At 47.3% G+C, this 26,816-nt stretch overlaps 1 protein-coding gene across 3 annotated transcripts in view; it reads left to right on the forward strand.

The window, feature by feature from the left end:
• Nucleotides 1-26,816, forward strand: part of EPHB1 (EPH receptor B1) — a 397,032-nt gene that overhangs the window by 125,338 nt on the left and 244,878 nt on the right. For 2 of the 3 annotated variants that reach the window (XM_039837214.1, XM_039837216.1), the window contains exons 2-3: nucleotides 2,441-2,505; nucleotides 24,457-25,138. In XM_039837214.1, coding sequence (XP_039693148.1) covers nucleotides 2,441-2,505; nucleotides 24,457-25,138 — 747 coding nt within the window. Of the gene's footprint in view, nucleotides 1-2,440; nucleotides 2,506-2,618; nucleotides 2,666-2,945; nucleotides 2,951-24,379; nucleotides 25,139-26,816 lie in introns of those variants that run through there. The other variant, XM_039837215.1, reaches the window with a different exon arrangement.

The raw sequence follows: 26,816 nt of genomic DNA on the forward strand, positions 1-26,816 counted from the left end.
ACTGAGGGACAAGAGCAAGGGGAACCCCTTTTCTCAACACAGATCCTCATTTATCACTTCTACTTTGATTCCCTCAGTCCTGCTCACAAGGTGGGTTTCTTCCCAAACCTTTGGTTTATGCCAGGAGTTCTTCCTTTTCTTAAGGGGCCCAAGATTTTATAACTCTGCATTCTGCATTCATATCTCTCCTATTCTGCCTAAAGCAGTGAGCACAGAATGGCTGGTCACATGGGGTGGAGGGGTGTTCAGGAGGGAAGGAAACAGAGGAGGGAAAAACCGAAACCACATCGTGTGTATTTCCCTGCCCTTGTTTATCGAGCACTTATGCCGCTAGGTAGGACATGTTATGCCTGTTTCTTTGATACGTGCCCTAGGAAATACAGGTGGATAAGACACCTCTATCAGCCTATACAGCATCACTGTGTGAATTTTAAAAGATGCCCCTTTCAAACAACTGAATATCCACATGAAAAAAAAACAGTAGTACATTTCATTAGTACCTCCCACCTTATGCAAAAATTAACTCAAGATAGAGCATATAAACCTAGGTATGAGGACAATCTTTGTGTCCTTGGGTTAGGAAATGGTTTCTCAGATATGTCAGCAAAGAAAAGAAGAGAAAATTGATAAATTGGACTTCATCAAAATTTAAAACTTCTGTTTATTGAAAGACACTGTTAAAAGAATAAAAAGATAAGCCACAGAGTAGGAGAAAGTATTTGCAAAGCATGTATCCGATGAAGGACTTCCCAAACTCAATAATAAGAAAAGCAACAACCCAATTTAAAACTGGAAAAACACTGAACAGATAATTCACCAAAAGAATATAAAGATGGCAGGTAAGCACATGAAAAAATATTTAAAATTATTTGTCATTAAGGAAATGAAAATTAAAACCACAATGAGATACCACTGCATACCTATTAAAATGGCTAAAATGAAAAGGGACCAACCATGCCAAGTGGTGCGAGGATGTGAAGGAACTGGAATGGAGCTCTCTTACCCTCTCATGTATTCGCCAGAAACTGGAAACAATAGACGAATGGATAGACAAATTTTTTTATGTCCACACAATGGAATACTATTCAGCAATGAAAAGGAATGAACTGTTGATATACACATGATGAATCTTAAAACAATTATGCGGAGTGAAAAAAAGCCAGATTAAAAAACAGTATACGTTATATGATTCCATTTATATAAAATTCTACAAAATGACAATTCATGTATAGGCACAGAAAGCAGATGAGTCATGGCCTGGGGATAGTGACAGGGTGGGGGAGGGGAAGGAGGGAAAGAGGGATTACAAAAGGACAAAGAAACTCCTGGAAATGACAGATGTATTTATTATCTCGATGCGGTGATATTTCACAGGCGTAAATATATGTCGGAATTGATCAAATTGTACACCTTAATATACAATTTGTGCAATTTATTGTATGCCATTTCTACCTCAGTTAAGCTGTTAAAACAAAAAGGGTTCAGGGTTTGCTGGTCAGGAGCTGATGAGCAGCCTTCGGGGATCAGTTTCTGCTGAGGGGCGGGGACTGGCGGTGGTTGGTCAATAATAGGCTGAAGAGAAAAAGAAGAAAAAGGCGCCCTGTTCTCAGGACACGTTTCTGCTGCTGGCAGAAAACTGTTATAATACATAGCAACTCGATCGCTACATGGTGCTTGGTGATTTTGGCATGTGTACTGTAGCTACCCTGATGGCTCCCAGGAGCTCACAGTCGGATCAGGTTGTTTGTCTTTCCCTCACTGGCCAGAAGGATGGGTAACCAGGAAGCAGGCCACTGGCGTCTGAGATGTGCATTTGTGTTCTGTGAGAGGCTTTGCCAAAGCTCTGTGAGCCCCAGCAGAGTCCTGGGGAAGGGGGTGGGTGTGTATCTGGGCCTAGGGGTGAGTGGTTGGGGCTAGAGGAGTTGATAGGAAATCATCTAAGGGTATCAAAACAGATGCCTGAGGGGGAGGTAGAGGTGAAGAGGGTAGGATAGGCAGGTGAGGTTGGAGGTACAGCCCAGTGGGGAGGAAGAGGGCAGAAAGAGGTGGCCCGGGAAGCCCAAGGAAGGAATTAAATTTAGCTATAAAGTCAACAGGGGCTTGGAAGAGCCTCCAGGTAGGGTATTACAAGAAGAAGCCTTGTCTTGAGGGTAAAGTGGTGGGTGAGCAGATGACTTAATCCCATGCAGGCAGCTTTGGGTCACTTGGGGAGAGAGCAGACTTAGCGTCAGGAGACCTGAGGTCTGCGTCTAACTCTGCCATGAGCTGAGATGTGCATTTGTGTTCTGGGAGAGGCTTCGGCAGACTTTTCCTTTCTGGTTCACACAGGGGCCTGAGGCTCCTAGCATTGACATTTACCATTATAAGTAACTTCATGAACATAAGTGCCACTGTCCAGCAATCCTTCTGACTCACTAGACTTTCCCTTTCTGATCCACAGAAACTTTAATGGACACCAGGACGGCTACTGCAGAGCTGGGCTGGACAGCCAATCCCGCATCAGGGGTGAGTGTCAGAGCCTCCAACCTTTAATCCTGCTGTGTAGTCCTGGGCCTGTGGGATGTTTGGGGGAGCAGAGCCTGCCCAGAGCAACACTTGACGGGGTGGAATATAGGTGTGAATAGCTGTGTCCAATGCCCATCTACAGAGAGGCAGCACCAGGCCTGTGTAGTGACACAGACCATCTCTGGACAAAGTCCTTAGGAAGCTGGCCCCTCGATGACTGGGGCTGTACCTGTGTGAGAGTGGGGGCAGCGGCTTACAATAGCTGGGCACTCAGGTAAATGACACTGGGGCAGATCAGAGCTCTGTGATGCCCATTGGGCCACTGAGAAGGCAAGGGTATGAGGAGGAGCTGGGGTTCAGGACTGAGGCTCTCATCACCTGGAGTTGGCCTCAGAGAGATGTTCTTGATTCGCTTGTTCAGTGTTCAGGCACCTGGCCAGATCCTGTAGCTACAGAAATGGAACAGCCTTGAGGAGCTCATGGCCTCCTATAGAGACCACTACGTTTATGAATAAGCTCAAATACATTTTTACTTTGTGACAGCGGAGAGATCAATAGGTAGGTATGGGCACAGAGCTGGGAGTGAGACAAGGAGCCTTTACAAGCCGGGTTTTGGAGGATGAGTAGGAGATCTACAAAGATCTTCCAAGTAGGAGGAATGATTAAAGGGATGAGGTCATGAAAAGACATAAGGGAGAGGAGGCTGTGTGTCTGGAAGGTGGCAGGGTATGGACAGAGCTGAGTTGGGGGTGGATGTAGGGCTCTGCCATTTGAGTTTTGTCCTGTGGGTAATGGAGAGATCCTGAGTGGGAGAATAAAGTAGTCAAACTTGTTGACAGGATTGTGGAGAACAGTTGGGAGAAAAGCACTTAAGGGGCTTTCAGCTGTCCTGGGTGGGTCAGAGGAGTCAGAGGGCAGTTTGAGCTCAGTTAAGGAGGAAACACTGACAGCATTTGGCAGTGATTGCATTGTTAAGAGAGGGAGGAGGTGGAGATAAAGTTCACGAGCCTGGCCTGGGCGACTGGCTCGCTGCAGGGCTTCATCACAAAGGGAGAGGGCAGGAGAAGTGAGTGGGCTCTTTGTCCCAGTGAAGGGGTGAAGTTGGCTGGGGCAGAGTGGCCCAGTCTTCCTCATCTGCCCCACACCTCCTCCCTCCTTCCCTGCCTTGGGTAACCTCTGCCCAGGGCCCAGGTCTACTCTACCCCATGGTACACATCCAGCCCCAACAGGTCTAGTTCTGCTGTAGGGGCAATTCTAACTGGACCGTTCAGGTCACAAGGCATTCCTGATCTCACCTGGGCACCATTGCCTTTACCCCATCCCAGCAGACACACACTGCCCTGGGGGCAAGCATCATGCCTTGGGGTGGGAGGGCAAGGACTAGGGTGAGCTGGTGTTTCCCAAAGCAAAGGAGTGGGGTGGAGGGGAAAACCCTGCTGGGAACACTGTGGGCAACTAGGGGACCCCACTTCTACTGGGGACTTTATGCAAAGCTGATGGGGTGGCAGCTCTTCAGGTTGCCTGAGTATTGAGAACTTGCTACCCTTCTACAAATCACATTATTGTTTGAAGGTTTGTATGTTTTCAGAAAGCATTGTCATGATTTATGGCGAATTTTTCCCTTGATTTTTATACACACCACCTGTCTTCTTTAAACTTCTCATCTTCTTTCCCAAGGAAGATTGTCCTTTAGGAAAACATTCAAAGTCAAGCAGTGCCCTTTAGAGACAGCAGCTGGCTGGGCTGCTCTCTGCTCGCCCTCCTGCTGGTTAGCAGTCACCGCTCAGCTGCTGTTCCTTAACGTTCTCACTTTTCTCTCTTCTCGCTTTTCTCTTCGAGGACAGACAGCCAGATAGTTCTCCTGGTGGGTGTCCTGAGCAGCCTCAGAGCCTTTCTGGTATATAGTGAACAGCAGGAGGGTCAGGCTGGCCCTCAGCCTGGGGTCAAGAGGAAAGATCAAGGACTATGCTTCCATCCCAAGCTCTCTACCCTTCTTCCTCTGTTCTCATCCTAAGACAGTTGCCTCCAAGTGTATAAATGCAGCACTGGCTCTCAATTTTGTGTCCCTAGGCCAAGCTCACGTATCCAATTGCCACCTCTTTCATTGGAGGCTTACAGGCATGTCGATATCAATATAAGGCAAGCAGAATTCACCCTCCTCTTCTTCCCTGACCCGCACACGGGGGCTCCATCCGAGCACATTTCAAGGGCTGGAAAACAGCTATTCTTGACTTCTCCTTTAACATCTTCAGGCCCCATCTCTCTTGGCCCATCCTCAGGCATGCCTTTGCTGCACCCCCGACCACAGTGGGTACCCCATCACAGGTCCTCTCAGGGCTGAGGAGCTCTTCTCAGCAGTACTTTTCACAGTTGCAAATTTATATCTCTATGTGTTAGTACTGAGTTAATTTCTTTCCCTCTCTCCCTGCGTTGGCCATTATGTAACCTATAAAGTGGCTGAGACTCTGCCTGTTTGTTCACTATTGAAACTGGCAGCTAGTTCACTACCTGACTCAGTGTATATTTGTTGAGTTTCTGACTTAGGCAAGTGGGTGGCTGATGGTGCCATTCTTGGAGATGGGGGACTCAGGAGGAGAAGCATGCTTGGGTGGGAAGAGGCTGAGGTCAGTATTGGACTTGTTGAGTTTAAAGCACCTCTGGGGTACCCTCAGGGAGGAGCACTGCCAGCTCTTGACACATGGGCAATGGAATCAGAAGGCAGCCTCACGTCAAAGCAGGAGGGGCCCAGGGTGTGGCCGTAGTCTCCTAAGGAGAAGAGCTGACAGCTTTGGATGAGTAACCTGCATTGAAGTGTCACATAGAGAAAGAGGAGTCTGAAAAGGGGACCGAGAAGAAATGGCTGGGGAGGCGGGAGAAACCCAGAAGGTGTTCCTCTCATAGAAGCCAAGGGAAAAGAGTATCAATGAGGAAGAGGGAACAGAAGTGGCAAATGCTGCTGGCAGTTGGATGTCTCCACTGGGCTTATTATAATCACCTGACTGGTGACTTATATGGAGGGTTTCAGAGGGGACAGAAGTAGGAAGCCAGGAAGCAGAGTTGAGGGGTCAGTGGGAGGGGAGGAGATGGAGACAGCGGTTTGTGGAGGGAGGGAAGACAGTTCATGAGAGACGGGGCGCAGGGGGGCTGTGAGCGTATTCATTTTTCGGGAGAAGGAACTCTTTTTGTCGAAATGGCTAGATAGAGCTGAGGTGCCTACAGAGAGATGCAAGTACTCAGATGTGGTGACAAAAGCCATAAAATGGAAAATTCTTTCAACCTCCTACCTTCTCTCTGAGGTTGGAGAGAGGTTAAAAGAGTCAGGGGTGGGAAGTCTTGGGTGGCAGGTTTTAGGAGGGTGGAAAAGGTTTGAGGTAACTGCTGCTTCTGGAGAAGAGGAAAGAGGCCGGCGTGTTCAGAAGGCACGTGGCGGGGAGTAAGGCCCTAGTCGTGGCTGCAGGCCCCGTTCAGCTGTCTGAACATATCCGGACAAGTTATAGTGGTGGACTCTTCCTTAGTTGTATACGAATGACGGGCCTGGAGGGGTAAGAGGCTGAGGGCATTGGTGAGAAGAGGTTGACATCTTGTTTCAAGGCATCTATCCAACAAGGGTGAAGCCAGAGGGGACCGACCATTGTGACAAAGTACAGGAGCCCAGATGGAGGTCTTGGTGAGACCGAAGGAGGACCGGAGACTGTGGCCTTGAATTAGGGCTTGGCTTTAAGACACAGAGACTTAAAGACACAGTACTTCTGGGTGATGAAAAAGTCCGGGGAGTGAGGTTAGGGTCAGGCATTTATGAAGCCAGGAGGCTGGGTGGGTGGTTCACATCTTCTAGGGACTCAGTGGAGAAGAAATGGACTCCCTAGAAAGGGGGCAAAAGCCTCAGATTGTTCTTTGTAGTAGGACTCCCTGCATACACACTTAAGATGGAGAAGGTGCGTGGACATTGTTCTGATATCCTGCGGATTCCTACGGCACTGGGTTTCCCTTGTCCAGAGGAGAAACCATAATTCTTCCAGGGAGCCCAGCTGGCATTGCAATGAGCCCAAAGAACGGAGCCTGTGAGGTGGGCCCCCCAGGGAGAGGCCAAGGGACTCTTTCTTTTATGGGGTATCTTCACTGCTGTACTTGAGAACTGCCAGATAGCGGAGAGGGTTGGACTGCCCAGCCACACACAGCCCACAAATTGTTTTCAGTTACATGGCTGGAAAGTGGATCATAACAGTTCATGTGAAAAATGGGAAGTATTTAAGCTCAAATGTAAAATGTTGCTTTATGATCCCCTGGCAGCTTTAATTTAAAGCCTTTATGTTTAACCTGAATCAGAGGCCACCTGGTGAACAGAGGGAGAAAGTAACAAATATATTTATAAAGTAACAAATTCCAGGGAGGGGCTGAGCTCCCACCAAAGAGCTTCCCTGGGACCCTCACTGGTGACTCCAGTGACTCCTCCCTCAAGCTGGCTTCAGTGGCCTCGCCCAAACCTTTGCTCCCAGCTCTACTCCAAATGGTTCCCTGACCTTCACATTTCAGGAGCTGCGTGCAGTGGGGGAGTTCAGCGAGCTCCCATGGTAAACACTCAGTGCTGTGCCCAGGTATAGGCAGCGCTCGGTAGTAAATGGTAGTCTTTGTGGTGCACAGTCCTCTCTCCACAGTTTGCCCCAGTTTCCAGATGCTGCCTGGCCCCCTCCACTCCTTTTCCTCGACCCTCCCTCCCTGCATCACTCTTTGTCCCTTAGGAGTCGGCTCTGTGCTTATCCCCTGGGGTGCCCTCCCGGATCCTCCTCCCCATCAGGGCTCTTGCTAAACTTCAGAGGGCTTGGTACCAACTTCTAACATATTGTCTGTCTCTCTGTGAGCTAAACATATGTTGATGCATGGTTTCTCCTACTAGCCAGAGAATGAAGTGGCTTCGTCTCTGTGTCCCAGGTGCCCAGCTCTGGCCCAGCAGAGGACAGGCTCCAATAAATGTTTCTTGGCCAAATAAATGAAGAAGGACCAGATCATTCTTGATAATTCTCTGCATCTCCAATTTAAGGTCTCGAATTTAGGAGATGCTCAATTTCGCTTCGTTGTAGCCCAATAAAATGTCATAGGCCTCTCGATTCCTAATTGGTTATCAGCATCTTTTTAAAGAGCTTAATTATACAAATGGAGCCACCTGTCCTGAGATAAGCATGATAAGGGAGACCAGGATGCCCCCCAGAGGGTCCCCGTGACTTTTAGACATTGACTGTGATGGATTAGAAAGGCAAACCCAGGTCCCTCTGATAGTAGTCTGTTCACTCCTTTAATACTGGCAAATCTTACTCATGGGAAGTGGGGATTTGATAGAATAAAGATGGAAAAAGAATCCAGAGCCAAGCCTGATGAGCCTTCAGGATGAGCAAGCTGGGTGTGTGCACGCCTGTGCTCTGTGTGCGTGTGTCTCTGTGTGTGCGTGTGGGCGGGGTGGTCGTATGTCTGTATATATGTGTGTGTGTGTGTATAGTTGTGTGTGTATGTGTGAAGTTAAATGAGTTGATTTCACCTTATGCCTCTGGAGGCAGTTCCTAGAATTCTGAGAGTATCTTAAATGATCGGAAGATTATTGGGATAAGCGGAAATCTTCCAGAGGAGGCCAATGTGAAGGGAACACGCCCATCTGAATGTCTGTGTCTGGCAAATTAACTGCCAACACAAGATACATGCCCATGAGAACAGGCACAGTAGGCCCTTACAGCATAGCCACCACTTGTCCGTGTGGGGACTCTCCTGGCCACTTGGCCATCACCCCTGGCTGCCTCCTCTCTTCCTATCTGTCAGATCCTCTAGGCACCCTTGCCAGCTGCCCACATTGTGGGAAATAAGGAAAGCACTCTCAGAGAAATGTACTCTTGTAACACCCCATTCGTTCTAAGGCCAAGCAAAATCAATTGGAATTTATCTGGTCTGATGGGTCGAGAAGTTTATGGAGGAACAGCGAAGGCTCCAGGCCTTGTATCAAATAAGCCAGCACCCATGCCAGCTCTGCAGCTCCCTGGCTATGTGATCTTGGGCCTGCAGTGTAGACACACTCCTGCAGCCCCAGTTTCCTGCTCTGCTCAGTGGGGTAAGGATGGTAACTGTTCCATATATGAAACAATGTGGGTAAAAAGTTTCTTCCTTAAACACTCACTGGGAAGCCTTAGCATAGTACTAATCCTTTGGAGGGGTGGAGTTTCTCTTTTTCTCCTTCAATGACTCAATCATGCTAATTAGGACAGAAAAGCCTAAGCTAAATTAGGGAACTCCAAGAGAAATTTAGCTCTGGGCAGAGTGATTTTGTGAATGGAGTTTTACAGTATTTGAATTTCAGGCTTTGCCAGGGACAGGTGGGCAAAGGGGGCTGAGTTGGTGATTCCTTCTCAGACTGGTACCACTGCCTGGGACTTGGAAGCCTTTGACCTGGTTGCTGTTTACTGGAAGCTGTGCTTCTGCATCAGCCAGCTACACTTTTTCTGGTGGTCAGTGACAGAAAAGCACAACTCAATCTGAAAGGAAGTATCTAGGCTCATGTAACTGAATGGCCTGGGGCTGATGGGGCTTCATGTGTTGTCTGGGCCCAGATTCTTAGGATCCATCTCTCTCTCTCTCTACCACCCGCCCCCCCTCTTTTTCTCTCTCTCTTTTCTCATCCCCTTTCTCTTCTCTCTACGCTCATGGTGTTGGCTCCATGCTGGGCTTCCTCTTGGTCATAAGAAGTCTGCAGCTGCTCCAGCCCCTATAACATTCTTCATCCATTTCCCTTTGGGGAGAAAAGATACCTTCTCCTGGTCCCCCCAGCAGAAGCTCTGGAATTAGCTCTGAATGGAACTGACTGGCTGGGCTTGAATCCCATGCCTGACCTGAACCAGTCCCTGTGGTCAGGGAAAATTAAGCGCCGGCCAGTACTCCCAGGTCCTGTGCTACGCAGAGCCTACCAGAATCCCTGGGGACTGAAGGGTGGGAGGGAGTAATTCCCCAGAAGGAATTGGGCTATAGGTACCAGAAGGATGCATAGATGCTAGGCAGGGAAAAATGAAATCTAATACTGTGCCGCAGGCCCTAAGTGCTTTACAGCTTTGCACGCATTAATCCTCACAATAGCCCCATTTTATAGGTAAGGAAACTAAGGCACAGAGCTGCTGTTAAATTATCTACGATCATGTGGCTAGAAAGTGCCAGCGCTAACATTTAACCTCCTGCAGGCTGCTCTCCTGCTGACAGCCATGCTGTAACCCACTTTCCCCATGAGATGCTGCCCACCACGTATCTTCAGAGGGTGGCTACAGAAGCAGCTCCCAGCTTAAGCTGCTATGCGCTCCTCGAATTGAGGCTCAGTATGTAAAAGGTTTGTTCTCACGGTACAAGACATGGGTGGTATCCTTTTCCTGAGCTGTCATCCAGGAATTAGGCTTTCTCAACTGAGACGCCCTGCCTCCCAGCAGATGGGCCTCTGACCTCCCTGCTCCCTCTCTCCTCCCCTTTCCTCCCCTGCCCTCTTCAGGTAAACCACTGAGGTAAGTCAGAGCTCCCCATCCTGGGCCTCCCACCTACTCTTTATCTTTTACTCTCACTACCGAAAGGCCTGTAATTAGGAAACATTAGCAGGCTCAAAACAGCTTTCATACCTGAAACATCCTCTGTAATTGCACTCTGCAGTGCTCTTCCCTGGCTATTAATGTCACTTTTATGAAGCAATGAGGAACAAAACACCCCGAGGCACTTAAAACATTTTTTTTTTTTAATATAATACATGTCTTTTAGGAATGGAAGTTTAAAATCACCTGCCTGACAGAGACGGCGATAGACAAAGGCGTGGGGGGCTCGGGGTGAGAGCCATGGAGCTGGGGCCCGGGGGCCATGGAAGGTGGTCCGTGAGGTTAGACGCTGCTCTGGGAAGAGTATGATGGCCGTGGGTGGGTTGGCAGAGGCTGGGTGGATCCGCTGGAAGGAGAGGTGGGCCAGGTGGGCTGGCTTCATCGTTTGTGGTTGCTATCTCAAAGGGCTTTTATGCGAGATCTTTTTGTGAGCATGGGTGAGCCTTTAACAGAGAGACGAATAGAAGATTACAGATGACCATCGTCATTGAGTAGAATATTAACATTGGTTGTCAGAAATACATTGGGTATGACTGTGTATACGTGTGTACGTGTTGGGGGAGGTATGAGTGGAGGGGAGAGAGACCGATGGAGGGAGAGATGCTTCTCTTAGCTTGCTGTATTAAAGAATTTTGGGAGTTGTGATGGTTCACCAGAATCTTACTGTCTGGCAGATTTATTTTCTTGCTTTTGGAAATGGCTCACAGACTCATTCATCAGCAAAGCAAGAGATATTTCTGACTATAGAGCCTGTGAGGGAACCCCGGCCCTTCTTTCCCCTCTTGGAGGCAGACTTAACCCTGTCCTGCCTGGACAGACAGGCATCTTTCTTCTCTAAAACCTTCCCTGGGAAGGCAGTCCCCTTACCTACCATATCCCTTGTCCCAACCCTGGAAACCTTTCTCCCCCTGGTCCGTGAGCCTGAGGACCAACTGCCTCAGCTGCCTGATGACAGTGCTTCTCAAGTTGAAGGCAGGGGTGGCTTTCAGGGCCAAGAAAGGCAACAGGGCCCCTGACACAGGCACCAGGATGGAGCCGAGGTGCGTCAGCAGTGGCTCATTGCCCTGACAGCCTGAACTCACAGCTCCCTTTCACTGGTTGCCTTGGTGAAGGAAAGAAATATATTACTGGAGAAGAGAAAGCATTAGAAGGAAGGTGAGGCAGAGTTAGGAGGCCTAGAGAAGATAGGAGGAAAACAGATGAAGAAGGAAGGGTCAAGGTGGGCAGAAGACATACGGGGATGCTGAGCTTGGCTCCGGAAGGAGGAGCCTAGCCTCTGTGAGAACTCGGCAACCCTCAGATGACACCTTTGGCCTTACCTCCAGTTACAGCCAAAAGTATGAGAATAATTTGGCCTAACCCCCCTGTACTTTGGTAGTATAAAGGAGCGAGCCCAGGGTTTATAATCTAATGTTCTGGGTATATTTCCATTTTCCTCTAAGTTCTTGAACTTCTCTGAGCCTATTTTCTGTCTCTATCATGTGAGTAATGTAAGATCTTATTTCCAGAGTGATCAGCAGGATTAAAGTGTGTTTACCTTCTTTGTAAACTCTAAAGCTTAGTCAATACCACTTGCCCTAACTAGTACTAGGGGTCACAATGACTCTTGTTTGAGGGACTTAACTTCCATGGGTCGAGGATGAGAACTGACCAAAATACAAGATGAGCATTCCAGCATTTCTGTTAGGTTGTGACTCATGCATGAACACCATCTGAGGGTACACTCTGCTCTTAATAACAGTGCTATTATTAATAAGAGTGAAAACTACTGCTACTACTAGTTGCTGTTAATTAAGTGGCAACTGTGTACCAGGCACTGAACATTACCTCACTGAATTCTCACTAGGACCCTTCCAGCCAGGTGTATTTCTCTCTTTTTATAGAATAGACACTGAGACTTGGACATTTATCCAAAAATCACAGAATTGCTTAGGGGTTTTGCTAAGCCTGACCCCAGGCCTGTCTCATCACAAAGCTCACTCTTGTACCTCTGTCCTGGAATAAGCATAAGGGAAGGATCTCAGAGTCATATATTGTTCAGAAGGCAGAAAGCAGGGCCGAAGAGAGGCAAGATTCCCAGTTTCTACAAAGCGGAAGGGTAGATTTGAGGCTATGTGCTAGTGAGTAGCACACATGTTAAGCACCCCATGCATCGTTTTTTAAAGCATGCTTTATGGGAGGAGGTGGAGAGGGTGCCTCGTGATGCATGGCATTTAGGGGCACATAGTAACAGGTCCAGGAAGAGTGTGGAGGGGGAGGACCTGCGAAGCCTGGTCAGGGATCCAGAGGAGGGCACAGAGGGTCCTTGAGGATGGCTGACTCCAAGCAGTGATGGAGGAGCCTTCAGCTCCCATCTCTTTGGCAAATGTCCAGAGTGAGGATTCCTGGGAAGGGAGAGACATGAAGTGATTTCAGATAATTGCCCAAGCCTCAGTGTCTGCTTTTTGTCCCAGCCAATGGCTTCAGTGTCAGTTCTCTCGAACTAGCCCCTGCTTCATTTGAGGTGCTTCTCTGCTGATAGAATGGAGGGGGGTGCGTTCTAGTCAGGGCACATCCTCGCCTTCAAGTGCGCTCTCCTGCCCACTACTCCTTTTGGTAGAGACAGCAATGTCCAACACATTTCCCCATGTCATAAAGGACAGCCGACATGAAAGATGTTCGAGTCAACATTCGGACTTATCTTACTGACTGAAAGCTCTGCCTTCAAACTAACACAGTCGAGGTAATGGTCTGCATTTGCATTTAGGTGTGAACAGTTCATTGGGCAGCAGCAAGTCAGGGTGAGCTGAGTGGGCGCTGCCGCAGGTGGTGGAGACTTGCATGCATCTGGCCGCATATCCATGGGGACTGACCATAGGATGCAGGTGCAGGAAAGGCCAGACTGAGCTGGTGGTTTTTGGAGCAATTTAAGTGTAAGTCGCAGGTGTTGGTGGCCCCACTGCATGCTCTGTTGGCCTGAGCACATCTCCCACAATGGGCTTATTCTGCTAGCTGAATTTTGAAAGGGACATTGGAAAACTTGAAGTGTGTCTAGTGTGGGGTGACCAGTGATCATGTCATTCAAAGGATGTTTATGGACCTGGGAACCTCACAGACAATCTGAAGCAAAGTCCAGGAGGCAAAGAAGTGAGATCAAAGTCTCCCCAAGGCTCCTCAGGACCAAGCTCCAGCAGCCACAGTCCCAGGAAAAATTCTCCTGAAGTGGGTCACACACAGTGGCTACATTCCCCTAATTTGGTGTGGTAGACAGGAAGGAGGGGGTGTGTCCTCTTCTTAGGCCACATTTGATTGTCTTATACCCTGAGAATGGGATTCTCCCCAACCCCGAGAATGGAATGAAGCCAAGAGCTCCTCTAGGAAGGCCAGCTTCTTCCTCCCCCTACAGCTTGCTTTCTTGTCTCTAGCTGGTCACAGCCAATTTGGCCCATGCACAATCAAAACACTCTGTGCTTATGGAATGGACGAGAGGCTTATTTCTCTAGCCTGTAACCCAGTGTGGTGGCCCAGCTTCAGGCCAGCCTCTGCTCTGTGTTATGAGCAGAGATTCTTCCAAGCTGAAGGCCAGCTCTTCCTCATCAATGGAGCCCAGGCCTGAGCAGAGCAGTATCAGGCAGCTGAGGTCTGGGGCCCGCAGCTCCCTCCCCTGCCTTGTTCGACAAGGCCTTGTTGGGCAGCAGTGAGGACCACATTCAATCGGTAGCTTAAGATAATCACATGTATGAGGCACTGGGATAATGACAGCTGAACACCCTGCCACCGTTGCCATAGTGACCAGCCAAGCACTGATTCCCTCCTTTTTTTTTTTTTCTTTCTTGTTCTCTGGGCCTCCTTGTTATAGGGCTGGCTGGTGGGGTAGGGGATAAATTTGGGAAATGGGAAAGAGAAAGAAAGGAGGAGGGGAGACCTAAGTGGGGTAGCCCATTATACTCTTTTTAAATACCCCAGCTGGAGGTGTTTTAAATCTCAACAGAGACAGTGAGAAACAGTGTCTTAATCCCCAACTCCCTGTGAATTATTTAAAGAGATCTTGTCAGAAGGATGAATTTGTCACTGTTGCAGCGTCAACAGCAGCAGCAGCTGTCATAAAGGCTGAAGACCCCACTCCAGGCAAGGCCTGGTACGAAATGCTGCTGCCTGGTAGAAGTTACAGTGGCCTGGGGACTGTGGACAAGGAGCCTCCTTCTGAGACATAAGTCTGTAGTGTTTCTCCTGGAGTGCTGGCAGAGACTTCGGTGTGAAATGTACCAGGATGCAAAGAGATGCTCACCATCTGGACTCTGGGCCTGTCTGGCATTGCCCTCTATAATGTGACTCCCACAGTCCACAGCCCTAGCATCTCTGAGCAGCGAGGGATGCTCAGCCTGGCCAGGAGTGGGCAGAGCTGAACAGTGTTCATATGACATTCGATGGACAGGCATACCCAAGGGAGGGCACTCAGGCCCTACCTGGGCCACAGCCAGCACCCTTAACTACACATACACACACACACACACACACACACACACACGCGTACACACGCATGCATGCATGTATATATACACTCACATATTGTACACACATGCATACACATGCATATACATGTATACAGTACATATATATACATATGCACATATCTACACTGGAGATGATACACAAGTACAGACAACCAGACAGACAGGAGAGAGTCATAGATCATATACATCATGAAGGAAAGCCAAGACTTTCAAGGAAAAATGACTGACCGAAGCTCAGAGAGAGGTTAAGCATGTGTCTTTGGAAGGCCAATAGTCATAGTAACTCACTTGCAGGGGTCTCTTACTCAGGTTTAAGTACTTTACATGCATTATTATCACATGTAATCCTCACAACCACCTCATGAGGTAGGTACTATTAGTGTCCCTGTGTTAGAGAAGGAAACGAAGACTTAGAGAGGTTTAAAGCCTTGCCCATGGTCATGCAGCTGGGTCTGGCTGACTCCAGAGTCTATGAACTGAACTCCTATGCTGAGCCAGGGGTCACTGTGACCTCTAGGGTTCAGGGTTAGACAGAATAACAGCAGTCCTTTTTAATTCCAACGTTTTTATAACTCCCTTCCCATCAATCCAGTTATATTTCACTTGGGGCCATTTCTGCCACTCCTACTTCAATACAGTATTCCTTGAGTTTTTCTACCATCTAAGTTTCCAAAAGGATTTTATGGAAACTCTTGGAGACTGCACTGAGAAACGATGAATATGTGTTTTCCATATTCTAATTATTTCCATATTCTAATTGTATCCCTTACCCCATCCCAGGGAGTGAGTAAATAGTCAGGAAATCGGCTTTGTGCCCTGAGGTATGGCTGCCCTTGCAGAACTCTGGGCTTCCAGAGGCAGTGCTCTGCCCAAGTCATCCTCCCAGCTGTTTGGCACACTGTATGGGGCCATGGTAATGAATGGGAGGCCATTCATGTCCTCCCAGCCCAGCACATCTGGAAGGAAAATTAAACATATTGGGAGGTGAGCTGGTGCTTGTAGCCCCCAGGGGAACCATAGAGTAAATGCTTCCTTCGTTGGTTGGTTGGTGTGCTAAATAGTAGATCCCTCTGGACTTGTAGGAATTTATGCCCCACAGACCACATTTCACATTTTAATTGGCCCTCTAGCTTGTCTAATACCCAAGTTCTTTCAGGCCTAGTCAATTGTCTATGCAGACGATGAGTCTTCAGGGTCCAGGCTGATTGGCAGTGGTGTCTCCAGCCCAGCCCGAGCCATCTGCTGCCCTAAAGATTCTTGGGTCTCCTGTGGGCATGTGAAGTTGTGTGCTGCCTGGACCTCAGTGGGCTTCTTGTTCAGAGAGGCAGCCATCTCTAACTGGGGGCCTGACGTCTTTGGGATTCCCCTGATTGGGCAATGCCGGGGAAGTTCCATTATGGTCCCACGGGACAGGGACTGTTTACAAAATAGCAGGTTCCCTCAGACAAAAGTTTCTGCCTAAACAGGCTGCTGAATGGGAGTGAAATCTGTGAGCTGTGTCCAATTTTGTCTCCTTGTGGTCTGAGCTGACAGTGGCCTGGGGATTGCCAGGTTGAGAGAAGAGAGCCCAACAGGAGCCTGCCCAGAGGAAGCACTAGAGTTCTGGCTGTTGCTGGGAGATGGCTGCTGGCTTTCCCTCTGGGTCCGTAAGGAGACAAAGTTTGGCTCTTTAGTCCTTGCATTCTGCTGACCAATGAGCGGGATTATTTATCCAGGATGAAGGAGAGGATTTCTGCACCCTGGTGCATCAGTCAGAGGTGGATCCTGAGGTTAACATGACAATGGTTGTGCTGATGCTAATAGAAATGATAATAATTGGTACCTAGTGAATGGTAGTTACTTGCAGGCACAGAGCTAGATGAGTTACTTAACGTGATCTTTCAGTCCTCACGATACCCTGCAAGGTAAATAGTATTTTGCAGATGAGGAAACTGAAACTCAGAAAGTTGTCCCTGGTTACAAAGCTGTAACTGACAGAGGTGAGATCCACTTGCCCCTGGCAAACCTCTCCTGCCTCACCTCCACCTACGTTCCCCTGGCCTGTGCAATTTGGCAGCCATGCTGACCTCCTGGCTTTCTTAGTAATGTCTCAGGCATGCTCTTCCTCAGCAGAGTTTGTTCTTGTTTCCTGAGCCTGGAGTGCTCCTCCCTCATATACCCTCCAGGCTGCTGACTCCTGCAAGTCATTCAGATCTCTGCTTAAAGGAGACCTTCCCTGATGACCACATTGCTGGTTGTCAGTCACTCTATACCCTTACCAGCTCCTCAATAGTGTTTAATACTATCAGACTTTATATTATTCATGTGTTTCTTCCTCTTTTTCACTCTATTAGAATAGAAGGCCCATAAGAACAGGGACTTTGGCTTTTAGTCACTGCTGTCATTAGCACCTAGAACACTGCTTGCGGATATAAGTAGCTGCTTAATTCTTGATTTTAAAAATGAATTAAATGAGCTGGGTTTGAAACAAATCAGAACAGCCAGAATCTTGTTACGCTAATAGAGGCCAAAACACCAATTTCAATGATTTCTACCCTCATCTTAAATAGCCGTGTCCAGAGGAAGTGACCCTTTCTTAGCCAGGCCTTTAGAATTGGCTTATTAGTGGCTATTTTATAATGTAGCATCATAGTAACAATTGGACATTCTGGGAAGGGTCAGCCTGGGGAGGTTGCAGTTGTCCAGGGAGGGACTATCACAAATCTTTCCAGAACCCATTCTTGGAACTGTCTTCAGAGGCATAGAGAAGAATCAACTCACTTTCTAAAACTTTATTTTATAGTGGTTCTACATTTTTGACCAGGAAATATTTCTTTGCTTGCTCATCCAATTGACTCATCAGATTTGGTTACAAATGACCTTTGCCTGTTTCCAAAGTCTAAACCCACCCTTGGAGAATAGAGAATGTGTCAGAGTCTCTGAAGGTTGTTCTAGAAGGCAGTATAGACAGACCAGTGGCTGGAGTTCATGGCAGTGATTTTGAGGAAGAACAGCATATTTTACCCGCCCTCCCCCCCCCCCCACACACACACACACAATCAGCCAGGCTGCAAATAGTCAGTATTCACTGTCCAAATGTCAACAAGCACATATAGGGCCACTCCTGAGCAATAGCCCTATAAGCTCTGACTGCCAACAAGTCTAACCTATATTTAGATCTAGATCTAGATGAACCTTGTCTTTCTCATACATCAGTCTGGTCTGAAACCCTGAACAAGTACTTTCTAATGGGTGTCATTGTTTTCTTTGTTATGCTTATCTCAAGGACTGGTGGTCTATTTGCGTCAATAATAGTGCCCTTTCAAAGGCCCTTAATATTCTGCTGGTTGTGCAAGGCTGCTTTGTTTCTTCTTCTTCCAGGGACGGGTGAGCCCTGTGGCATCTGCAGTAGGTCCCTAGCAAAGGATCAGGGCCTGAGGAGGCAGAGAAGTTGAGGAAACAGACCAGGGCCTTGCTCTTCCACTTAGGCTGCCAGTATTTATGGAGGGCTAGACACGGGAATATGAAGAGATCCCCAACACAGTCCTGCCCTCGTGTCGTGTGTGTGTGTGTGTGTGTGTGTGTGTGTGTGTGTGTGTGTGTGTGTGTTTGACATCAGTGGTGGTCGTGGGGGATGGAATTTTGAGGCTGCAGCAGGACTGCAGAGAACAAGGGGTTGAGTGTTGGGTGTTTATCAGGAAGCATCCAGCAGGCAGCTGGGTAAACAAGCCTGGGGCATTGGGGAGAGGTCAGTGATGCACCCCATGGTGGTTGCAGCCTTGTGTGTGGATGAGATCACCCAGGAAAAAAAAAACCGAGAGAAGAAAGCGAGAGGGGTACCCTGAGAAACCCGTAGATGTGACTGATCTCAGACATTACTGAATAAAAATGCCATTGCAAAGCTAAAAATGAACGGAATTGTTTCTCTTGTTGAAATGAACTAATAAATTAGTCAAAACATAATTCCCTGTCCTCAAGGAGCTAGTAGCAGGATCCAAAGTCACACACACAAAGCAATTAACAAATAGTTCAAAACAGTGTATTGTCAAATGCTAAATTGTATAGAATAAGTTCAGTCGTGCTTTAAGCATTCAGAAAAATGGTCGCTGAATATCAGTTGGGAAGGCATCAGGGAGGAAATGAGACAGAGCCCCCTCAAAGGAGGGAGCTGCAAAGAGAGCTTAGCCCTGCCATCCATCAGCTGCCTGACTTTGGGCCAGTTATTGAAGGTCTCTGGGCCTCAGTGTGCCCATTTGTCAACAAATGGTCTTGGTCAACATGATCTATAGTGGCTTCCAGCCAGATCTATTATTCTCGGATTCTGTGTCTTAGATAAGTTGAGATGGGATGAGGGTAGGGTACAAGAAAAGTATTAGGGCTAGTCAGAAATGGACATGGTCTCAGTGTCCAGATGTAAAAGGAGAGATGACTCCAGCTCGAGCACCTGCCATCTTCTTCATGGTCTGTTGTCATTAATTTCTGACCAAACAGTGGGCCAGGGCATTAGTCCAGGCAGGAAGTAATGCCAGCCCTAGCACATGGCCATGGGAATGCAAGAGAGAGGCCAGATAGGAGGGATAATGTCCTGGAAGAAATTGCAAGTGGTGGTGACAAATTGGGTGTGTTGGACATGGAAGGCATTTTTGGTCTGATACTAGCCTGACTCCAGGTTGGAAAATCAAGTGGTTTTTGAGTGGGGTCCTGGGCTTAAGATTCTGATTCCATCTTTGAACCACCCTCTCGATTCTACCCAGTCCCTTGGTATCAGTGGTAGGGATGCTTCCTTGGCCATCTGTGCCTGCTCTAGATGCCACTTTTGCCCCAACTTAGGTATCACTCGTTCATCCGCAAACAAACTTGATTTAGTGAATATTTGTCACTTGAGACACAGGGATAAAGGAGTGAGAAGGGCATCACTGACTTAGTGGATAAGATGAGCAGGGGCATGAAGCTGCCTGTGTAGCCAGGCTTTCTAAGCATGATAGAGACCAGGCCAGCAATGTTGGGGTGTAGGCTGGACCAGATAACATAAAGGGTTTTTTAAAAAGCTATATTGAGATATTAGTTACATGTCATAAAATTTACTCATTTTAAGTGTACAACTCAATAGGTTTTAGTAAGTTCACAGAGTTGTATGTATAATTATCACTGTAATCCCATTTTAGAATATTTCCGTTACCTGCCAAAAAGATTCTTCATGCCCATTTGCAGTCACTCCCCATTCTTACCTCTGGTGCCAGGGAAATACTGGTACTTTTCTATCTATAGATTTGCCTTTTCTGGGCATTTCCTGTATGTCGAATCATACAATATGTGGTCTCTTGGGTCCAGCTTCTTTTATTTAGCATAGTGTTTTGGAGGTTTATCCATGTCGTTGCATGTGCCAATAGTTCATTCTATTTTATTTCCAAATAGTATTCCATTGTATGGCTACATTATATTTTGTTTATGCATTCACTAGTCAGTGGACACTAACAAAGGGTCTTGGGTGCCATATTAGAGTCGAGAGCTCCAAAAAGGGAGGACTTCAGTTAGATTGGCAGGCGGCATTAACAATCTTATTCAACAAATAAAGATGTTCAAGAAATGTCTTGAACCTTATTTTCTTTTAATCAAATTATTTCAGACTCTGAGCCTCCCATCCCACTGATTGCTGATAATTTCAAGTCTCAATTAATAGTTCTTCTTTCGACCATGACTGTGCAAAGCTCCCAGAGGCCACCCTCAGAGAAAATTCTGAGGAAGCTACTGCATCGTCCATAGCCCCTGACCCTCTGAGGCCCAGTTACCTGCAAGTGCCCTAGGCATTCATAAATCTCTGGAGGTGGTGGTGGCTGTAAGTAGTAACTTTGTACTCCACATTCTTCCTGAGACTTGACATTCGTATCTTTAATTTTTGCCAATCTGGTAAGCAAATCATGCTGTATTGCTGCTGTTTTAATGGGAGGAGATAATTACAGAAAAGACCACAGGAGGCAATATGTCAAATACCTAGAATTGGAGGCTGAGAAGCTGCCCAAGTGGAGACCTGTAGGACATTGGCTTTGGACGAGCAGTGAGAGCGCCTTGAAGGGATTGGAGCTAGCACAGGCCTCGGATAAAAGAAACTGGGTCCTGAATAGGAAATTGGGCAACAATGGGATAGTAGACCAAGAGTGGTAAAACTTCCTATTTTTATGGGTTTGGGAAATGGTGTCTGGGGACACAGGGTGGCTTAAAGCCTGGTTGAGAAGGCAAGACTGATGATGAGAGTATTAAAGGGACACGTGGCTCACTGGGTCTGGTCAAACCAGTTTCTTTCTGTGCACCCCGTCCCCCACCCTTGCTCCAGTTCACACTCGGCTCAGTGAGAACCTAGAGAGTCTACCTCAAAATATCTTTCCAGTCCCCACCAGTCTGGTTCAAGCCCACCATCATCTCTTGCCTGGACTATTGCAGTGATATCCATTTGTCCTTCCTATATACTCAAGGGCGCTCCAACCCAGTTTGTACTTTGTATCAGAGAAATCTTTTAAAAATTAGTCTCTAATCAGCCATATTTTTCTTCCCTAAACTCATCCATGACTTCCAGTTAGTCTCAAGATGAAATTCAAAGTTCTTGACCAGACCTCCCCTCCCCTTAGTCTTATTCCTGCCACCTGCAGCTTTTTACGACTCTTCTGTCACACAGGTTCCTCACGCAGTGTCACAGAGCCTCTGCACTCAGTGTTCCCAGCTTAGCTGCTCTGTGCCTTTCTGCCCCCCAGCAGACACGCACATCTCCTGGCTAACTTCTAGCCATCCGTTCCCTCTCAGTTGGTAGGATCTTCCGTGATACTCCTGTGTAGATCAGGTACACCCCCCTCTCTTGGTACCCTGTAATTTTCCCTCACAGCAGTTAGCACAATTGTAATTATTGTCGTTATTTTAATAACCATTTGTTTAATATCCGTTTCTCTCACCAGATTATAAGCTTCATGTTGCTGTATCCCCAGTGGCTAATGGAATGCCTGGCATAACATTGGCATTCAGTAAATATTTTTTTTCATTGACAAATGAACAAGGTATATAACTATAAAGCAATGAGACTGATTCCAAGTTTCATAAACAAATAACAGTATTTGTGGCCCCTGCTGGGAACGCCATTCCACCCTCATCTTGATTTACCAAACTCTTGCCTGCCTTTAGAACCCCCATCCTGATTGCCACTTGCTTGGAAAGCATTTATACCTCCCCTAGTCCAATCTGATCATTTGTTTTTCCAACTCCTTGCAGCACCCGCTGGCAGGAGAAGAATGAAATGGGGGCAGAAATGAATGTGAGACCCCGCGATGGCCTTTTTCCAAACGACGGGGAGTTATTTCCTTTTTCTCAATTTCTCTCTATTCTTTCCCTGTGAATATACAGCTGTATTCCCCCTAATTTGCTTTGATCACTCCCTTAGGAGCTGTCATGGAATCAATTAAATTGGTAGAATTTTATGACTCGAGGTCACCCAGTGTGATTCCTCATTTTACAGATGAGAAAACTGAGGCCCAGAGAGGTTACTGTTTGAAACAATTACCTCTGTTGGGTGTTATAATACCAATCAGTGTCATTTTCTAAGATAAATGTTCTCAATATCCCAGCTCCACGAGAGTGTAAATTCTCATTCTGTCTATTTAAAGACCTACTGGTGGTGACAGTCTCAGTGCCAAGGTGAGCCCTGAAAGGTGGGCTTCCAGTCCTGTTTCCATGCAGCAGAGCTGTGTTAGTCTTGAGTGGGTCATGAACTGGGACTGGGATTAGGCTCCCAGCCTAAATGGGGGCCATGAGCTTCGCCTGTGCATTGACAATGGGGTCCCACATTCCTGCTGAGACCTTATACAGCACAACTGAAACAATGGATCATGGGACCTGCTGCATTTAAACAATTACAGAACAGCAAAATAAACCTGTCTTCTCAAAAATCTTGTACAGTCAACTGGGAAAAAAACATTATTATAAAGCTGCCGGGGAAAGGGAAAGAGGTCTGGAAATTTGAATAGAAACAACTGCCAGCTACTTTCTCCTAATATATTTGCTTTCTGGTTCTAAAAAACCAGGCGAGCAGAACGTAAGTTTAACAAACACACTTAAATAAAACATACAGTCTTAAAGAAGGAATGAACAGTGGCTCCTCGACATCTAGATAGTAAGAAGTTAAGCAGTGTCCAGGTGAAGTGTGGCCGTGTGCAAGGATCCCAGATGGAGCTTACAAAGGACTCCAGGCTAGGGAGGGAACTGGCCCTCTGGGAGTGCTGGGAGGGACTGAGGAAGAAGGGCTCAGGTGCCTCAGTGGTCAGTGGTGGCCCAGGCAGCTGGAGTAGCTGTGGGGTCACTTTATAGGCCTGGATATACAGGACCAGCTCTCCGTGTGCTTTTTTTCCCCTCCACACCATGCCTGGTGCATGTTTAAAAGACAGCCTTGCTTCTGCTGTCCTTGTCCTACAGGGAGATAATTCTGTGTAAGAAGCTACTGTGGTGTATTTCCCTTGGACGCATAATTGGCTTTTAGCTCTTTGAATGAAGAATCCTAGTTTATATATTTCAACTCCACACTGTGAATAATAAGCAATTATCACAGTATTTAAAGAAACAGATACTGTTTGGTTTCTTTTATCACCACTGCTAAATTGTCAAGGATCTTAATTCACTTTCCCTTTTTACTTTAGGGAGTTGAATTTCTTCTGTCCTTTACTTCTTTAGCAAACACCCTGAAACTTTCTGGGAATACTCCCAGTTCTTGAGATCAGGGTCCTAAGCCTCTCCCACCCAGCCCCAGTGTGGGCAGCTGCTTCCTTTCTCAGCATAGGAAGAATGATCCAGAGATTATTCTTTGGCCCTTAGCCCAGAGTGGCTAAGCTAAGGAAGCCATGCCTTCATGGGCCCCCCTCCCCATGTTGCCTGTTACTAAAATAAGTTATTTGGAAAATTTCTTTGGCCATTCAAAGCACTATTTATCTCCTCTCCTCCCTATCTCCTTTTATGGCCACATGACCATGGATGAATTGCATGATATCTTTTTGTCTGTAAATTGGGGATAATAATATCTAGTTCTATTGGGAACTGCTGGGAAGATTGAGAGACATCGCTTAATAAACACATTGTTCCTCCTCTTCTTCCGATCTACAGGGCTACTAAAAATGAGAGCTTTTTCCCCGACATGAAGCCTGATTGTCTCTCCTTACTCCCTAAGTAATACCTTCCAACATTCTCTTCTACCACATCTTACTCAAAATTTGCACAAAATGAAGCTTAATTCCCTCCATTAAGGATCTCTCTTGGCAATCCCTACTCTTACCAGTATAGTCTGGCTCTTTCAAAGAGTTGATGTTATAAAACAAAAGTTTATGAGAATCTAAGTTTGTTGAGAAATTCTGAAAAGCTTTATGTTTACATGCTCTTCAGAGATATAATGGAGTTTCACCACAAGAAAGAAATTAGGTTGAGTAATTAAGATTTCCAAGATGGGGTTGTCATGCAACTGGACTCCTAATCCATAGAGTGGCTGTTGAGAGTAGAGGCTGTGGTATTGAGGAAGAAAGTCCCTGTCATCACATGGGGCTACACGCTGCAGGTTGTTTCCATGGATGTAATGAGCCACAGTCACAGCATAAGAGTTGTGGGTTAGATGACGAAAGGCTTCCTAGAGTGAAGTCTAACATATTTTGGGATGGGCTGCAGAGAAATATTCTGAAGTCTGCTTAGAAGAGAGCTTTAAAAGCAAGCAGGTTAGGGTTCGATGTGTTCATTTCTCAGGTCAAACAGCTGGACTGGTGAGCTCTTAAGGCCCCAATCCAGCCACTCTGCTGCTCTTTGTCTTCTCACTCTCTATTTTGTGTTTTTGCATGTGTGCGCCTGTGGCCCACGTGGTACAGTGGGAAGAAGTCAGTGGCTATGATGAAAACCTGAACACCATCCGCACCTACCAGGTATGCAACGTCTTTGAGCCCAACCAGAACAACTGGCTGCTAACCACCTTCATCAACCGGCGGGGGGCCCATCGCATCTACACAGAGATGCGTTTCACTGTGAGAGACTGCAGCAGCCTCCCTAACGTCCCAGGTTCCTGCAAGGAGACCTTCAATTTGTACTACTATGAGACTGACTCCGTCATTGCCACCAAGAAGTCAGCCTTCTGGTCTGAGGCCCCTTACCTCAAAGTAGACACCATTGCTGCAGATGAGAGCTTCTCCCAGGTGGACTTTGGGGGAAGGTTGATGAAGGTCAACACAGAAGTCAGGAGCTTTGGACCTCTTACTCGGAACGGTTTTTACCTTGCTTTCCAGGATTATGGAGCCTGTATGTCTCTTCTTTCTGTTCGTGTCTTCTTCAAAAAGTGTCCCAGCATTGTGCAAAATTTTGCAGTATTCCCAGAGACGATGACAGGGGCGGAGAGCACGTCTCTGGTGATCGCTCGGGGCACGTGCATCCCCAACGCAGAGGAAGTGGACGTACCTATCAAACTCTACTGCAACGGGGATGGGGAGTGGATGGTTCCCATTGGGCGCTGCACCTGCAAGCCTGGCTATGAGGCCGAGAACAGCGTGGCCTGCAAGGGTAAGCCTTGGGGCCTTTTGAGGCCTCTGCTTTTCACTCACTTGGGGCAGGGCTGAGTCTGCAAAATTTCCCCATCTCCAGCTCTGGATTATATAGGAACAGACAAGCCCTATGACTCTTATATTATAAGGCTCTGGGGAACCTCCATCCCTAAGACTAGGCCTGATGATTTTCCAATTGTGTCCAACCAGAATATTTGTATTCATGTAGGGGGAAGACATGGGGAAAATTCCAAATGATAGATAATAATTCGGAACTCAGTTTTTTTAGTTTGAGGACATTGACATTCTCTCTCTCTCTCTCTCTCTCTCTCTCTCTCTCTCTCTGACATACATATATGCACATGCATGCATACACACCCACATATCCACACACTCACACACACACATCCTGTTCAGCTCCACGCTATGAGACGTGGAGAGTTTGGGTTGTCATGGACAGTTCACTCAAGGGTAATTGCGAAGTGACTGAATTTGGAAAATATTTTAGTTCATTTCAGTCCAGCTCCCACAGCACTCAACTTGGTACTGAACCCACGTAGCTCATTAACTCAAAGCCCTCTGGCTTGGCTGTCTTCCTTCAGGGACTCAATGCCAGGCCCTGGGGCAGGGAGCGAGCCTAGCTTTGGCATGTCCTGGAAGGAGATGAAGCTATTAGAATGGGAGTGAGATGGTGTCATGAGTTATCTTACCTTTGCTTCTGAATGGTACAGAGTGATGCAAACTTTGCAGTTTGTAGGGGTCGGGGTGCTGTGTGCTCACACTGGCTCTCCTCAGTCCAAAGGAGAACATGTGCAATACATGACAGTCCATGTGCTAACCTGGCTCAAGAGTCTGTCTTCTCTGGGAGTGAATAGAAGGGTCTAAAGGCTGCATGGCTCATCTGTTGCCTAAGTGTGTAGAAACTGAACATGGGGGGATCCAGAGTTTGGGAGGAGAAGATTGCTTTCCTTTATTGCATTTTGTTTGTGGACTTTAGAGTTTCAGAGATTTTCAAGAGCATGCATTCCCATATGGACCTTGGAAATGGCCCTAAGCTATCACTCGGGTGGCCCCAATCCTTTGGGGACAACTTGGAGGTGGGGGGCTGTATTAGCTCGTCTTTCTTCATTGTGAGCCTCATACCAGCCATCCTTCCTTGTCATCCCCATCCTGCCTGAGCACCAGACTATCCCTGGCATGTCTCCTTCCCCAAAGACATGCTGGCAAAATGCCGGGCACAGACGGGATCACTAATGCCCATCAGCTCTGTGATCCTTTGGACTCAGCTAATTGCCAGGGTAGGGGCCCTCACACAACCTTTCTGAGGCCTGTTGAGAGCGGAGAGCTGTGCCTTTGTGTCTTTATTGGATTTCTTGGTTATGGTACCCGTGATGGATGGTGTGGAAACAGAGGGGGGAGAGTGCCAGATAAGTGATGAATCAACACAGACAGTTTTAAAACCAGCCGGGCCTGGTCCCACAGTGCTCTTCTTTGTCTCATTGGTTGGGGGATAGACGGGAGGTGCCTCTTTGGCATTTGTCAGAGTTTGAGTGGAGACTTAGGCACCAGGCTGAGTTCTTAAAGGGGCAGGTGCAGCAGCTGCCAGGCACACTTGTAACAGCGTGGGTGATTTCTCAAGGCTTCAAAGGGCTGCCATGCCGCACTTGCTGGCTGGGGCCCTCTCGTTTTTCTCATTA

The sequence above is a fragment of the Pteropus medius genome, unplaced genomic scaffold (genome assembly GCF_902729225.1).
Source record: "Pteropus medius unplaced genomic scaffold, Ma_sr-lr_union100, whole genome shotgun sequence".
NCBI classification, from domain to species: domain Eukaryota; kingdom Metazoa; phylum Chordata; class Mammalia; order Chiroptera; family Pteropodidae; genus Pteropus; species Pteropus medius.